The sequence below is a fragment of the Physella acuta genome, unplaced genomic scaffold, assembly GCF_028476545.2.
Source record: "Physella acuta isolate Inbredline_101_S28 unplaced genomic scaffold, ASM2847654v3 ptg000236l, whole genome shotgun sequence".
NCBI lineage: Eukaryota > Metazoa > Mollusca > Gastropoda > Physidae > Physella > Physella acuta.
Window position 1 is genome coordinate 337,501 of NW_026731755.1, and position 14,285 is coordinate 351,785.

The 14,285-nt window shown below is 35.5% G+C and overlaps 2 protein-coding genes across 2 annotated transcripts in view; one reads left to right on the top strand and one right to left on the bottom strand.

Annotated features, from left to right (window-relative positions):
• LOC131938189 (uncharacterized) overlaps positions 1–4,256 on the bottom strand; it is a 25,846-nt gene extending 21,590 nt beyond the window's left edge. The window contains exon 1 of the mRNA XM_059296102.1: positions 4,004–4,256. Coding sequence (XP_059152085.1) covers positions 4,004–4,251 — 248 coding nt within the window. The 5' untranslated portion in view covers positions 4,252–4,256. The remainder of the gene's footprint in view (positions 1–4,003) is intronic.
• Positions 4,257–7,894: 3,638 nt separating this feature from the next.
• LOC131938180 (uncharacterized) lies at positions 7,895–12,438 on the top strand. Its single transcript, XM_059296094.1, has 3 exons — positions 7,895–7,965; positions 8,449–8,611; positions 12,229–12,438. Exons 2-3 carry the CDS (start codon positions 8,468–8,470, stop codon positions 12,436–12,438), a joined length of 354 nt encoding a protein of 117 aa, XP_059152077.1. The 5' UTR covers positions 7,895–7,965; positions 8,449–8,467.
• The last annotated feature ends 1,847 nt before the right edge of the window (positions 12,439–14,285 follow it).

Here is a 14,285-nt window from a genome sequence, read left to right on the forward strand (position 1 = left end):
TGTCCATTTCAAGTGTATAGAGATAAGGACTCGGTGCAATTAAATTTTGCTGAACGTCCCGGCAAGACCTTTGTTTTTTTCAAAATTCAAATGGATAAGCAGTAAAATGGGTATGGGTTAAGGTGAAATGAAAGTGTTGGAATCCGGGTGGGGAGGGACGGTCAAAAACTCGTTTAAGGGGTGAGTATAGCGTGTCCTATTTGAAGAGTTGTCCTTTTCATTAATTTTAATGTAGTTGTCTGGCTGTTTATTTTCTGTCGTCTGCATATATGTAAGAAATTGATCTTTCTGGGTTGAGGATGTAGAATATTTGATTGTGGCAGAGGTCGTTATCGAGTTGCTGGTCGTTGAGGTGTTTTTCTATGTCATAATTAGTGTATATACTTGTTAAGCAGTATCCACACTGGAAGACGGCGGTGTCTGGGTGTTTTAGTACGTGGTGCTTTATTGCTCCTCTGCTTTTGATCAGATTGTTACAATGAGGGCATTTACTCGTATCAGGATGGGAAGTTTTTATATGTGTTTTACACTCGCTGGCAGTACTGAAACTGTGAAAGCAATAACCGCAGCTCTTGTCTTTTCCAGGAGTTAAAGGTTTGGAGATTTGAATTGTACGGTGGTATTTTCTTGTTGCGGCTGGGTTTCTTTAGTGCTTTATGAACTTGTTGCAGATGTTTTGGCCGATTTCGTTTTTCTTTCTTGCAGTGTGGCTTTTGTTTCTGTTTCCATAGCAGTCTGTGGTGGTTTGTTATTGGGATTAGAGGCGTTTTGCTGTTGAGAGCTGGTGTTGGCTGCTCCGTTGCTAAGTTTGAATCTTGCGTTGTCAAGCAATGGAGCGCTTGCATTCCCTGTTGTTGCTTGCGTTGTTGATAGTTCTAATTGGTCTTCTTGCAGTGGTGTGTCTGAAGGCGTTTGTTGGCAATGGTTCTTCCAGTGTAGGGTGGAGGTACAAATTTTACACGCTTGTCTTCTCCCGGCGATTGTGGAATGCTTAGGGCCAAGTTTAAACAAGTCCTACATCTTGTGATTTTTTTTTTCTTTAAAATAGTATAAAAATTATTTAAAATTTATTATTTTAAAAAGTTACCTCCCCTGTACATAAACCAAATGACGTAGTCTTTGTTTACTTTTTCATAAACAATTGTTTATATAAGAAAATACGGCTTCTGGACAAATCTAACAACCTTAAGGGGTTTTTCTGACGGGAATAAACATTTTTTTTGTTACTTACCAGGACCTCACAAAATATTACGGGGATCGTTCGTCAATTTATTTATATATATCTTATACAAGGAGAATTTCACTCGCAGTAATTTTTTACCCCTTTTCGAGGGCTTTGAGTCTGACCAACAGTTTTTTCATACGGCCTAACCATTTACCTAGGTGCACCCAAAAATTAGCATGATGTACAGACAGTAAGTACCCTAAAATCTTTGTTGAAATTACTCTCCGTTTTTGACATAAAATATAAAGATTATATAGGGAAATACGACTGGTCAGTTTTGACACATTTCTAGATTTTTCTAGATATGGTGAGTTTTTTCTGACACCCCATAGGCGTTCTTCTAGCACCTCACAGTATCAAGAAGGGTCGTTCGGCAAAAGTTTTTTTCGTCATATAACTCATTCAAGGCGCCGGTCAGTCGAGGTCAGTTTTGACCCCCTCTTCGTGGACTTTGCGGCCAACCTGCCCCGGCCCCCGTGTTATATCGCCCCAAGGCAGGAGTCTGCCAAATTCGAAGCGCCCGTGCCGAAAGAAGCACCCCACCACTTTTATATATATATATACTAGACTACCCGTCATCCCTTGGATAACTGTGGGATTCGGGGGTCATCCATAAAACAACATCACGTCTGTCACTTATCGTCACAAAAAACCAGATCCCAGATGTTTTTTATCTTTTAAAAGAACCGAAAACACCGATTTCGGACTATCCCTTCATATACTGACGTCACAGGTGACCTACTCAACTCTACTTCACCTGCACAGTGTCCCGCTAAGTCTCAGACAACATGTTTTAATCGTTTAAAAAACCGATTCCAGCCGAGCATATCTCTGACTATGCTATCCCTTCATTTGCTTAGGACAAAGAAACAGATGAACTCTACTTCACCTGCCCTATATTTCGCCAAGTTCAGATAGGCAACTTTATCATTCACATCTAAAAAATAAAAAAAAATTGAAAAAAAAAAATTATCATTGACGTATTGGTATAGAACCCGTACCACCCGCATGCAAGCCGGTTATACTAACAACGTAGCTATTTAACTCGTGACGTCACTGATGTTTTTTTATAGTAGGCCTATAGCTTAATACTTTGAGTGTCCTTATGCAACTTGATTTCACGCATAGATCTAAATCTAAGTCTAATAGTAATAACTTTCAAATTAAATTTTATCTAAAATTAGCCAATTACATAGCTAAAAAAACAAAGATTTATATAAAATAATGAAGGTCTAAAATTATCTAGATCTAGATAGAATTATCTAGATCTAGATTCTACGACCCGTTTGCTTAAGTCTTAAGTCTAGTTTTTGCGTAACTCTTGCTATATCTAGATCTAATAATTAGACCTATTCTAGTTAGATAGATCTAGATCTAGATAGATACACCACAAAGATTATATCAAGTATTTAAGGACTAAAAAATGTATTATGATTGTAAAATGGATTGTATTTTTTCTAATTAATCTTTGGTTTGACCTAGATTCTAGATCTAGATCTAGATCTATAAATAACTTTCTTGGCCACATGCTATTTAGATCTATAAATAAACAGGTAACATTCTTGGACAGATTTTAGAGCTAGAGAAATTTATTGTAAAACTAAATGAAAACGACAGTTGAAAATTTATATAAGTGTTTGAACGTAATAAAAACAGCAAACGGGCGTATTGTTAAAGTTATGGCCGACAGAAAATTAGCTTTAGAACGCGTCAAACTTTTGAATAGTCCACAAAGTCTATGATGGAAGCCGCCATCTTATTGTACTAAAAAAATAAACAAATCATGAGACGTCACTAGTCAGTCAAGGTAAAGCCATTGTTTGAAAAATTTAAAATTAATGTGGATAATCTACCAATGAATAAATCAATAAATTAATTAACGTCTTTAAATAAATTTGCGATTAACAGTCTGCCTAAAAACAAAAACTGTTCTCTACCTATACTATTTTACAGCTCTAGCGCCGATTCTCCCCAGTATTCAATCAGACAAACAAACAAAAATATTCAAACATGTAAACAAACTTGAGTTTTAGTAGTGTATATATATATATATATATATATATATATATATATATATATATATATATATATATATATATATATATATATATATATATATATATATATATATATATATATATATATATATATATATATATATATATATATATATATATATATATATATATATATATATATATATATATATATATATATATATATATATATATATATAAAGCTTTTATGTAAGAAAACGAGTTTAGTTTTATTTTCGTATTTTCAGTGCATGCAAAAGCTTTTTCCTATAAAGTTGTTATTATAATTTTTTGTTTTATTAATCCCTTAAAATGGCTTTTTTGAGAACCTATTTTTCAAGGTGACTTCCAAATATCAAATATGTATCACAGATACGAGTAGCCGATCTAATTAATACACTTTAAAAATGGAAAGTTTATATAAGGCCGTGGTCAGTTTTCGGTCACTTTTGAATCGATTATTGAGATCGCTATATTTTGCATAGCCTATTATGGTAAGAATAATTATTTTGCAACTAGCTTGCAATTTCCATATTTAATTCAGGGTGTTATCAACATAATTCACTTTACTTATATAAATATATATATATATATATATATATATATATATATATATATATATATATATATATATATATATATATATATATATATATATATATATATATATATATATATATATATATATATGTAATGTAATCTAATCTATTAAATGTACACTTATTTTAAAATAAATTCCTACCTCCAAGTTTCATAAGAGTGCGTTGGAAATGTGTTATTGTAAGTGTACGAGGCATTGACGAATTTCAGTTGATATTCGAGAACTTTGGCTGGAGAATCCTTGCCAAAGTAAGGCGCCAGTCTCTTGGTCAGCTCCTCCTTATCCAACACCGTGACCGTGCATGTTGTATTGGAGTCCGATTGTTCCCGACTTGGATCAAAACAAACACAAAACAGGAGCAGCATTAGAAACATTGCGCTCGGCTTCATTTTAACGTGTGAGGCTGACCAGCTCGGGCAGATTTAAGAGTGTCGTTTTGAGCTGAGATTTTTCGAGAAAAGCAGTTCCAGGCTTTGACCTACTAACATCTGGCGAGCGGCAGCTGTGCTTAGTGGTGAGTAATTTTCGCGTTGCACACAATGAAGTTGTAATTCCCAGCGCTATTGATTAAATTATATTAACGTGGATTATAGACACAATAATTAAAATAAAGCTACGTTTAAATATATATATATATATATATATATATATATATATATATATATATATATATATATATATATATATATATATATATATATATATATATATAAGTTAGAGAGACTGATAATAAAATTTTAGTTCTTCTTCTTCTTCTTCTTCGTTCTTAATTATTAGTGTTGAAGGGGATCGAAATTTATCTGCCAGTGGGTTTGAACTCGAGACTTTGTTCGAATTTATCAAACATGAGCTTTTTGCCGACTCGACCACGCCTCCAACACAATTAAGCGTTACGTGTCAACTGGTTATGCGCCATTAAGGCCATTGACTCCGATTTCAGCCTGCTTTTCTTTTTGGATTTGCTTCCATAGCCCTAGTCTAACCAAGGACAAACTACAAGGCAGCAGTTGTTTGACTGTCCCCAGCTAACGAACCTCATCTGCCCGAGGGTCGGCGTGGTCGAGTCGGTAAAGCTCATGGTTGCTAAACCGAAAAGTCTCGAGTTCGAACCCTCGGGTAGATGAGGCTCGTTAGCTGGGGACAGCCACTCTTCTAGGAGAGACAACTCCAAAATCAAACAACTGCTGCCTTGTAGTTTGTTCTTGGTTGGACAAAGGCTATGGAAAATTTTAGTAATGATTTGTGTTTTTAAACTAAATACATTTACAGCTCTAATGTTATCATGTAACTAAGAATACATGGAATTAAAATTACTCTAACACACACACACACACACACACATATATATATATATATATATATATATATATATATATATATATATATAAATTATTTAAATCAAAGTAATATATTATGCCTACAAAAATACTTCAATTGTATTACTTGCACTAAAAGGGATAGCAAAAATCAAAAGTAAATTGTAACTAGAACGGATGATGTGCATTTTCTGACTGTTTTTGTGGTAACCCTAACTCTTAATTAAACAGAAATGTACAATTGTTGATGCAGGGTAATTGTTTATAGAAGTGGGTTGCTAATTCGTTTCACCACACCCTTCCTAGCTGTTGTTTTTTTATACTTTGTTGTGTTTTTTTTAATAAAATAAAATATGAAGATTAGACCAACACTTAATAAGTTGATTTTTCCTTCTTCTTAATCCTGTTCGTGCCCAAATCACATCTGATTCATGGACCTCGGAATATGAAGGGATAGTGTGGTCAGCACTATGCCCAATTGCCTTTGTTTTCCTCAACTTAGGTTAGGTACCCCTCAAAGCTGGGTAAACTCAGGGACATTCTACTGATTTGAACCCGGATTCGAGCTCGTAACTCTTCTGTTAACAATCTAGCTCTCTAACTCTAGACCACGCCGTTCCACTGGTTACTAAAAATAAACAGAGCTGAGCAGAGGCGTATCCAGGTTTTCGTTGTAGGGGGAGCGAAAAGAGCAAAAAAAGGCGCCGATTTTTAACACGTTCTACATACGTGTATTATATATATATATATATATATATATATATATATATATATATATATATATATATATATATATATATAATTATAATTACTAGCTGTATGTCATTACTTCGCTATGATGTAACATAAATTGAAATAAGCACTCTGAAGAAATAAGAAAAAACACACAATGTAGGCCGACAAAACGAAAATTGTATCAATCTAAACAAAAAAACAAAACAAACAAAATATACACACACTACAACTAAAAACAATGAACGTAACACAATCTGTTTTGTAATTCTTGTAAAAAAAATTCTTATAAATAATTCCTGGGAAATTATTTAAGACAAGTGAAATAGGGGAAATAATCACTCTCTTAATATAAATATGTATATATCTACACATTTAACTATATAAAATGTCAAAACAAATAAATAATTACTATAGAATATAATGAAATTATTTAACACTATTCGTGTTTACAAAATGTTTTTGTCTATAATCGGAATTTAATATATCGTCAACATAAATGCTAAACTATCACAGCATAATGAAAGTTCTAAAAATCAGAGTTGGTATAAAATCCCGCTTTTCGATATGATAGAAAACATTCGGAATAACAGCCTACATTTAACTAAAGATCGGTATTTTAGTTCAGATCATATACTTTTAATTAACTACTGCTTCTTTGTGTTCTTTAAAGATCATTTTTTAACATAGTGACAGGTATGGGTTAGATCAATGTATTGATCACACACCTTTTTACTGGTAATTGCAAAAACAATATTCACTGAGTTTTACGTTTAAAAAGCTAATTTTCTGGCGGCATGGTACTTTGGTACATCATTACGCGTTTTTCTACATGTACTAAACAGATCATTTCGGGGTGGGTTGGGGGGGGGGGGTTCAACTTCATTCACCACTGTCCGGTCACTTTAGGTCAATTATCCAACCCAGTGTATAGGGCTGGTAAGTAGGTCACCAACCAGTTCTTCTGCTCAATAAAACCTGCATGAGTCATAGAACTGGTTGGTGACCTACTTACCAGCCCTTTACCTAGGTGTGACATTAATGTCGCTCTACACAATTGTGGTGGTGAGGTGACATTTTTTTTTACCGAGGGGTCCATGGGGGAGGGGGGTTGTAACTGTTTCATATAATTTGTAATCGTAATCACTATCGCCCAAACTGTAAGAATACTACTACTTCATCATGATGACGTTGTTGACCTTGTCAAAATTTCCCCACCACTATGCAGTTTGCTCATAAGTAAATTTAAATAGAGGTGCCACATCAGTTGTATTTGTTTCTGTATTGTAATTTTTTTTTTAATTAATCCCACGATTCAAACTGTATATATAAAGTAAATATGTGTGAAGTTTTATGTATAACATTTTCTAATTCAATTATTCGTAAGCAAATACATTATACAGTTGTCTTAAACTTAACACCCCTCTTGGCAAGTGGTACTAACGTAGAGGTTTTTTAAACATTGCAATGCATCGTAATGGTTATTTTTAGAATGGCAAAATGATGCGGCTGTTAATACGTGTTGTAAACGTAGAAACTACTAGACTAGTACAATAATGCTTAATTGCTGCATGAAAATAAATCTTGTGATTTACATAGATATGCCGACCAAAAATAATTTTTAACAAATATCTTTGTTTAAAACTTTGAGTTTATAAAGTTTCCAAAAAGGCGCCACTTTGCTGAAAATGGCCAGAGGGGGAGCGGCAGCTCCTCCTGCTCCCCCCCCCCTGCGTACGCTACTGGAGCTGAGTCACCAAAAGTGTGCCATGTTGTTCGACCTCGGCGTTTTCCTATAAAATTGGCATCCATGAAAAATTACGTTATTTCGGAAAAACCCGCAAAACGTTTCCTTTTTCTATCCACATCGGATGCTGGATTTCAGCGGGACAAACGTAATAACGGAAAAACCCGGACTCTAAGAGACTGGTATTTTGAAAATTATAAAAAGCTCATTCGGCTGGGGAAAAGGCTAGGAGAAAGAGTTTTTTTACAACCACATCACTTGTGCTGTGTTCGTTTTAATCTTTACCTATGTGTTTAAGCTGAGTTCACGTAAGTATAGGTAGATAACAAATAATTATCTCGATAAATAGACTTACACATTTTTCGTGTTATTTGGTGGGTGAATATGGGTCATTTACTGAAAAATATTTTTGTGCGTGTAGGGTCCGTTCCTTTCCTGCTCAGCAATCGGATCTCATATTGAAACTATACGCTAAACCTAATCGATAATTTACAACAATAATTATTTGCCTAAATTTAATCTAACCAAATAGGCCCAATAATAAAATACAAAAGTGTGGCTTCACTACCCATTTACAGTTATTTTTACAATAGTCCTAACACACCCTGTTTAACTGTAACATATATATATATATATATATATATATATATATATATATATATATGCTGTATTTCGTATGTGAATTATGTACTCGTATGTATTATATGAGATTAAAGAATATTGCATACGAAAAAAGTTAGATTATGTATTTATTATAAAATCTAACTATTTTCGTTTTTTTTTTTCAATAGCTTAGAAATACAACTTAAAATGGCAGCAATAGTGAAGAGTTACAAAATAAAACTTCCATACCATACTTACATAGATGTGACGCAGTGTGTAGACGGTTCGAATCTGAACATGCTCACCAAACCGTGTTTTAAAATAGACGGAACTGTTGAGGATAAATCAGAGGTAAGTAGAAATGTATCCATACTTTTTACTATCTCATATACATAGTATAGAAGAAGCATTGTAGTTGCTCTGAGTAATTAGAGAGTGTGTGTGCGTGTGTGCATGTGTGTGCATGCGTGTGTGTGATTTTGTCCACCGTGCATTAATACACCTTTTATTCGATCGCTTAGAAACTAAGCGGAGTTGATGTTAATTTCTCTTGGGAATGTTTCTGCGAAAAAAAAAATCCTAAGGGCGGCGACAGGGCAGATGCGATGTTTCTCAATAAAATATGGTAAATACAAATACAATTCGGGTGCGGTTTAGCGCCCATAGTTCCCGAGCAGCAACCTTATCAATTGGTATCCATTGATTGAACGTTCTGCATAGTGGGGGGGGGGGGGGGTTATTGTTACTTACTGAATCTAACTATAAAACTGCACCAGGCGCATATGCCGGCGCCCTGGCTATTGAGTGACACAGAGTGCCCCGAGGTTTATAGGCGATCGAATGAAAGGTACATTAATGTATGGAGGACAAAACCACACACACACACACATCCACACACACATACACACCACACACACACACACACACGCACATAAAACACACACACACACTCACACACACACACACACAAACACCCACACACATAACACACACACGCACGCACACACACACATAAAACACACACACACTCACACACACAAAACACACGCACACAACACACACACACACGCACACACACACATATAAAGCACACACACACTCACTCACACACACACACACACAAAACACACACACACACACACACCTCGTAGAAATATGGTACGTACGTAAATTTTAAAGAGCACCAACTACTGTGGCGCGGTGGGGACACTACATTTGATGGCTAAACTGTAACAGGCGACTTATTCAGCGCCATGGCGTTTGTGTCACCGGTGTATCCCGAGAGCGCCAAGCGTCGCACACAATACATAGACAGTCGCCTAGGTGTGTTCTACCTCACTACGCTGGAGGGTGACTAACCTACATTCACTATCCAGTTGTGTGAACAAAGCCGCGCATCGACGTCTGAAAGCCAATATGGCGACGGCGGTGTTTACACAAAATAATTGAGTTTTAGAAAACATTTAACGCGTCTTTAAATACGCACTTGGTAACACAATGAAGAAATATTCTTTAAATATTGCATCAGCTCGCAGCAACGTACGGGATGGGTACGCTATTTGTAGTATAAAATTCAGAATTTTTTTATTAATTTGAAGTAAGATAATTTCTATAACCAATATTCAGCTATTTTTATGGTTTAACATGTTTGATGGTGTTTAATAAATTCATATGTTAATAGTAGCTTACTTATAGACAAAAACAATTAATAGCCGCCAATAGCAGTACTGGTTGCCATGAAGACCATGAAAAGTTGTGAAAAAAAACACCTTTTCAAACCTCTATAACTTTGTTCCTAAACGTAATTTTAAAAATCTGATGGCACATTTAGATTTCACTAAACAAAACTATATATTTCTACGTTTTTTCATTTAGATAGCTCGTACTCAATTTTTAATACACATTTTTACGTACATTTATGTTAAAAAATTAACGGGTGGTGCTTCATAAATATTAATATTTCCTAAAGTATTGTAGTACACTTAATGTACAAACGTAGTTTTGTAGAGGGTATAATGCTAAATGCACGTGGAATGTTTCAGTCTTGCATGACAAAGGGTTCCTAAGCGTTATCGATTTGAATGTTGAATTTTGAGTAAAAATGCAAAGTTGAGAACACGTGAAAAGAAAGTGGAAAAAGGCACTGTGTGTTTCCTCTTATAGAAAACTGAAAAAGACATCTTGTTATGTGTGGAAGAACCATTTGACTATTAAAAAACGTGTTGACTTATGGTGTAAGTTTTAGACAGATTTTGTTTTATGTAAGCAGAAAATATGTATACAACAATTAATGAATTAATGACTTTTAAGTATTACATATCCTATTAATCGAGTGTTATTGTCAAAACAACTATCAACAAACCATTTTACGTTATTTCTTTTTATCCGGTCTTCTCACTTCAATACAATGTCTATCGCTACTCAAATTGTAGCTAACACAAGTAATATTGCCTGTGGCTGTGGCGTAGCCAGGATCGTCTCAAAGGGGGGTTCCAATTTTTACCCGGGGACAAACTTTCGATTTGCACCCCCCCTCAGACTTTTGATTTGCACCCCCCCCCCTCTCAAACTTTCGATTTGCACCCCCCTCAGACTTTCGATTTGCACCCCCCCCCCCCCTTAAACTTTCGATTTGCACCCCCTCATACTTTATATATATATATATATATATATATATATATATATATATATATATATATATATATATATATATATATATATATATATATATATATATACCGAGGGGTCTATGGGGGGTTATGACCCCCCCTAACCCCCCCTGCCTACGCCACTGGCCAGTGGGCAATAGCCTACAATACAATTTTGGGTACAGCGCTTGTGTGTAAACACGCCCCCCCCCCTCTCCCACTGGATAGTGCGAGAATATGAGCCAAAGATTACCAATGTTCATTCAACCGTGCATAACACATCTGTGTAGAAACGGCCTAGCACTGTTTACGTACAGGGCCTAAGCGAATGATTAGCAGTATTTACATTAGTTGCCAGCAAACCTTACGCGGAGCAATGGGCATACACATTAACACATGTGTCGTTTACATCCCGATGTAAAGTCTGATGAACGCATTCATGCCTATCATATAATGATGGAACAAGATTATAAACTGGTCGTTGGTTGAATAGCGAGTAGGGGCTGAAGGGGATGGACTTGGTACCAGAGGCGTAGCGACCCTTCCCGGCGCCCGGGGGCAAACTTTCGATTTGCCTACCCGTCTACTCCCTCAAACTTTCGATTTGCACCACCCCTCAATCTTTCAATTTGCACCCCCCTTCAAACTTTCGATTTGCACCCCACCACCTCAACCTTTCAATTTGTTTTTCCAACCCATTTTGGCGCCCCCTAAGGTCGGCGCCCGGGCACATAAGTCGTCCCCCCCCCGCCGCGCCCCCCCCCCCTCGCTACGCCTCTGCTTGGTACATTCTAAAAACTGACAGACATGTCCATGACGCATTGTCTCAGCTGAGCATAAAGCGAACTAAAATAGGGGGTACCATGTTTCACATAGTAATAAAAAGATGACTGTAGGCTGTAAAAGTTTCCCTTGTAAACCTATGGGGCAAGTGAAGTAGAGTTCATTCGTATCTGTGACCTCGGCATATGAAGAGATAGTGTGGACAGCACTATGCCCAGTCGCCTTTATTTTCCCTAACGTGAGTTAGGTACTCAGGGACGGTCTACTGACTTGAACCCGGATTCGAACCCGTGACTTACGAGTTAGAAGTCCAGCTCTCTACCGCTAGACCACTCCGTCCAGACCACTCATTCCCATACTGTAGGCTGTAGATGTCAGAAATGTTCAGTTTAGATAGCTAAAAGGTGTAAGAAATTAAGAAATATTTGTTTTTTATTGAAGACAAGTGTATCTTGTATCCTCAAAATAAAAAAAATAAAAAAATAAACAACTTCATAATTTTTAAAAATATTTTTCTTTACAAACAATCGTTTTCAGGAGGATTTACAAATAAAAGCTTCGTTTTCAATCAACCCAAATTTTAAAGATTTGTGTGAGACCCTGGACCAGCAGGTTAACTACGTACTCAAGGTCAAGGCTGAATGTATCACCAATCAGGGCATCTTGTCGTGTCTACAGTGTATTGAAAACCCACAGGCAATAAATCTCATTCTCCGACTGACAGTTCATCAGGTAAAAGCTTACTAATACAAACACACTGTTAGCAAGTTTTTACTTTTCAATAATGGGAAATAGCCAGGGGCGGAACTACAGTGCCGCCAGACCCCGCAATGCGGGGGCCCACGCCGTTTAGGGGCCCTAGGCCGACCATAATCTATTTTATTTTACTTAAAAAACTTAATTTTCTTTCATTTTTGACTTGATGGTTGTTTTGTTAAAAGAAAACTGTAGCTGCGGTTGGATTATCTTTATTCTATAGACACCATCCCACGCTCTAATATATTTTTTTCCATTTGTTTTTAAACCATTGGGAAAGATAGGAAAACGTTTAAAACGCCTTCATGACTTATTTCCCTTTATTAAATAGTCAAATAGGGGTGCTCATAAGCACCTTTTCCTAGATTTGTACTAAACGATTAAAAAGAGCAATTACTTCTCTTAAATATTTTGAAAAATATACATACTAAAGAATGACACAGCAAAAAAAAGGATTTTTTTTTTTAAATGAATAATATAAGTACAAAAATACATAAAAATAAACATAACACGAGAAACCATTACATTATTACATTATAAAAGCTTTGATATTTCATATACTTTTGACCTACTTATTGTTAAATAATATTATGTCCAACTAAAAAAAAACAGATTTTCAAAACACACTTATATACACTCACACCCATGAGACGTTGTAATTTATATTAAGTGAAAAAAAAGAAATTTTTTTTCAAAACCCTATCAGGCCAGAAATGAGTATCCTATGTTCATATTTTTTGGTTTATATATTTATATATATATATATATATATATATATATATATATATATATATATATATATATATATATATATATATATATATATATATATATATATGGTAGGGGGGCCCAAAAATTTTTTTTGCGGGGTGGTCCTTTTTTCTAGTTCCGCCACTGGAAATAGCTATTCTGGTTCGTCGTGCAAATAATATACTTTAGACATACAAACACATTACATTCAAATTAGATGCAAAGTGTAAGGTTATGTTTCATAAGGTTATTTGAAATAAGAACTTCATTTTTCAGCATTTATAGTTGCACACGATGTAATTTCCAACTGCTTGATTTTCGTAAAAATTGAGACTTAAATTATGTTTGCACTTATTCCTTGAGTTATATATTTTGGATTTTTAAGATTTTGTGTATGTATAATGGTGAGTATGCATCTATATATATATATATATATATATAATTCTCTTCTGGGAGACGTTAGAAAACAAGCTGTAAGCGCGCCGAGCAGTCCCCTCTTTTCCTCTCTAGGCATATCGCAACCACCCCCCCCCCACCCCCACATGGTCTGGTGAGCTGTAGTTCACGCTAAATGTTTATATCGTAGAGCTGGGTTTAGTGACGGCTATTAAAACTATTTTATATTTAGGGGAGGTAACTAAGTGGAGGCTGCTTTCACGTGGGTTTGGGGTTAGGGGTTGGAAAAAGGAGGGTTTTAGTGTTTTAAAGCTAATATTTTCAGTGGCAGCATTGTTACTACTGTAGAATTCACAAATTATGAAATACTGAAAAGTAGAAAATAAAACAACTAAATAGCGGCTTTACGCCGCGGGTCTGCTCGTATATATAACGAGCCGACCCGCGGCATATCATACGCCGCTATTTAGTTGTTTTTCTACTTTTCAGTAATTCGTAATTTGTGAATTCAACACTACCAACGCTGCCAATGAAAATATTTCTTTAAAACACTATAAGTAGCTCGCTAAGGACGATACCCTCCCCCCCCCCTCCGTTAAAGTAAACTCCACTTAGTTACCCTCCCCCCCCCTACGTTTAAAACCGTTTCAAACTAAATTATCTGCCCCTAATAGTCGTCGCTAAACCCGGCT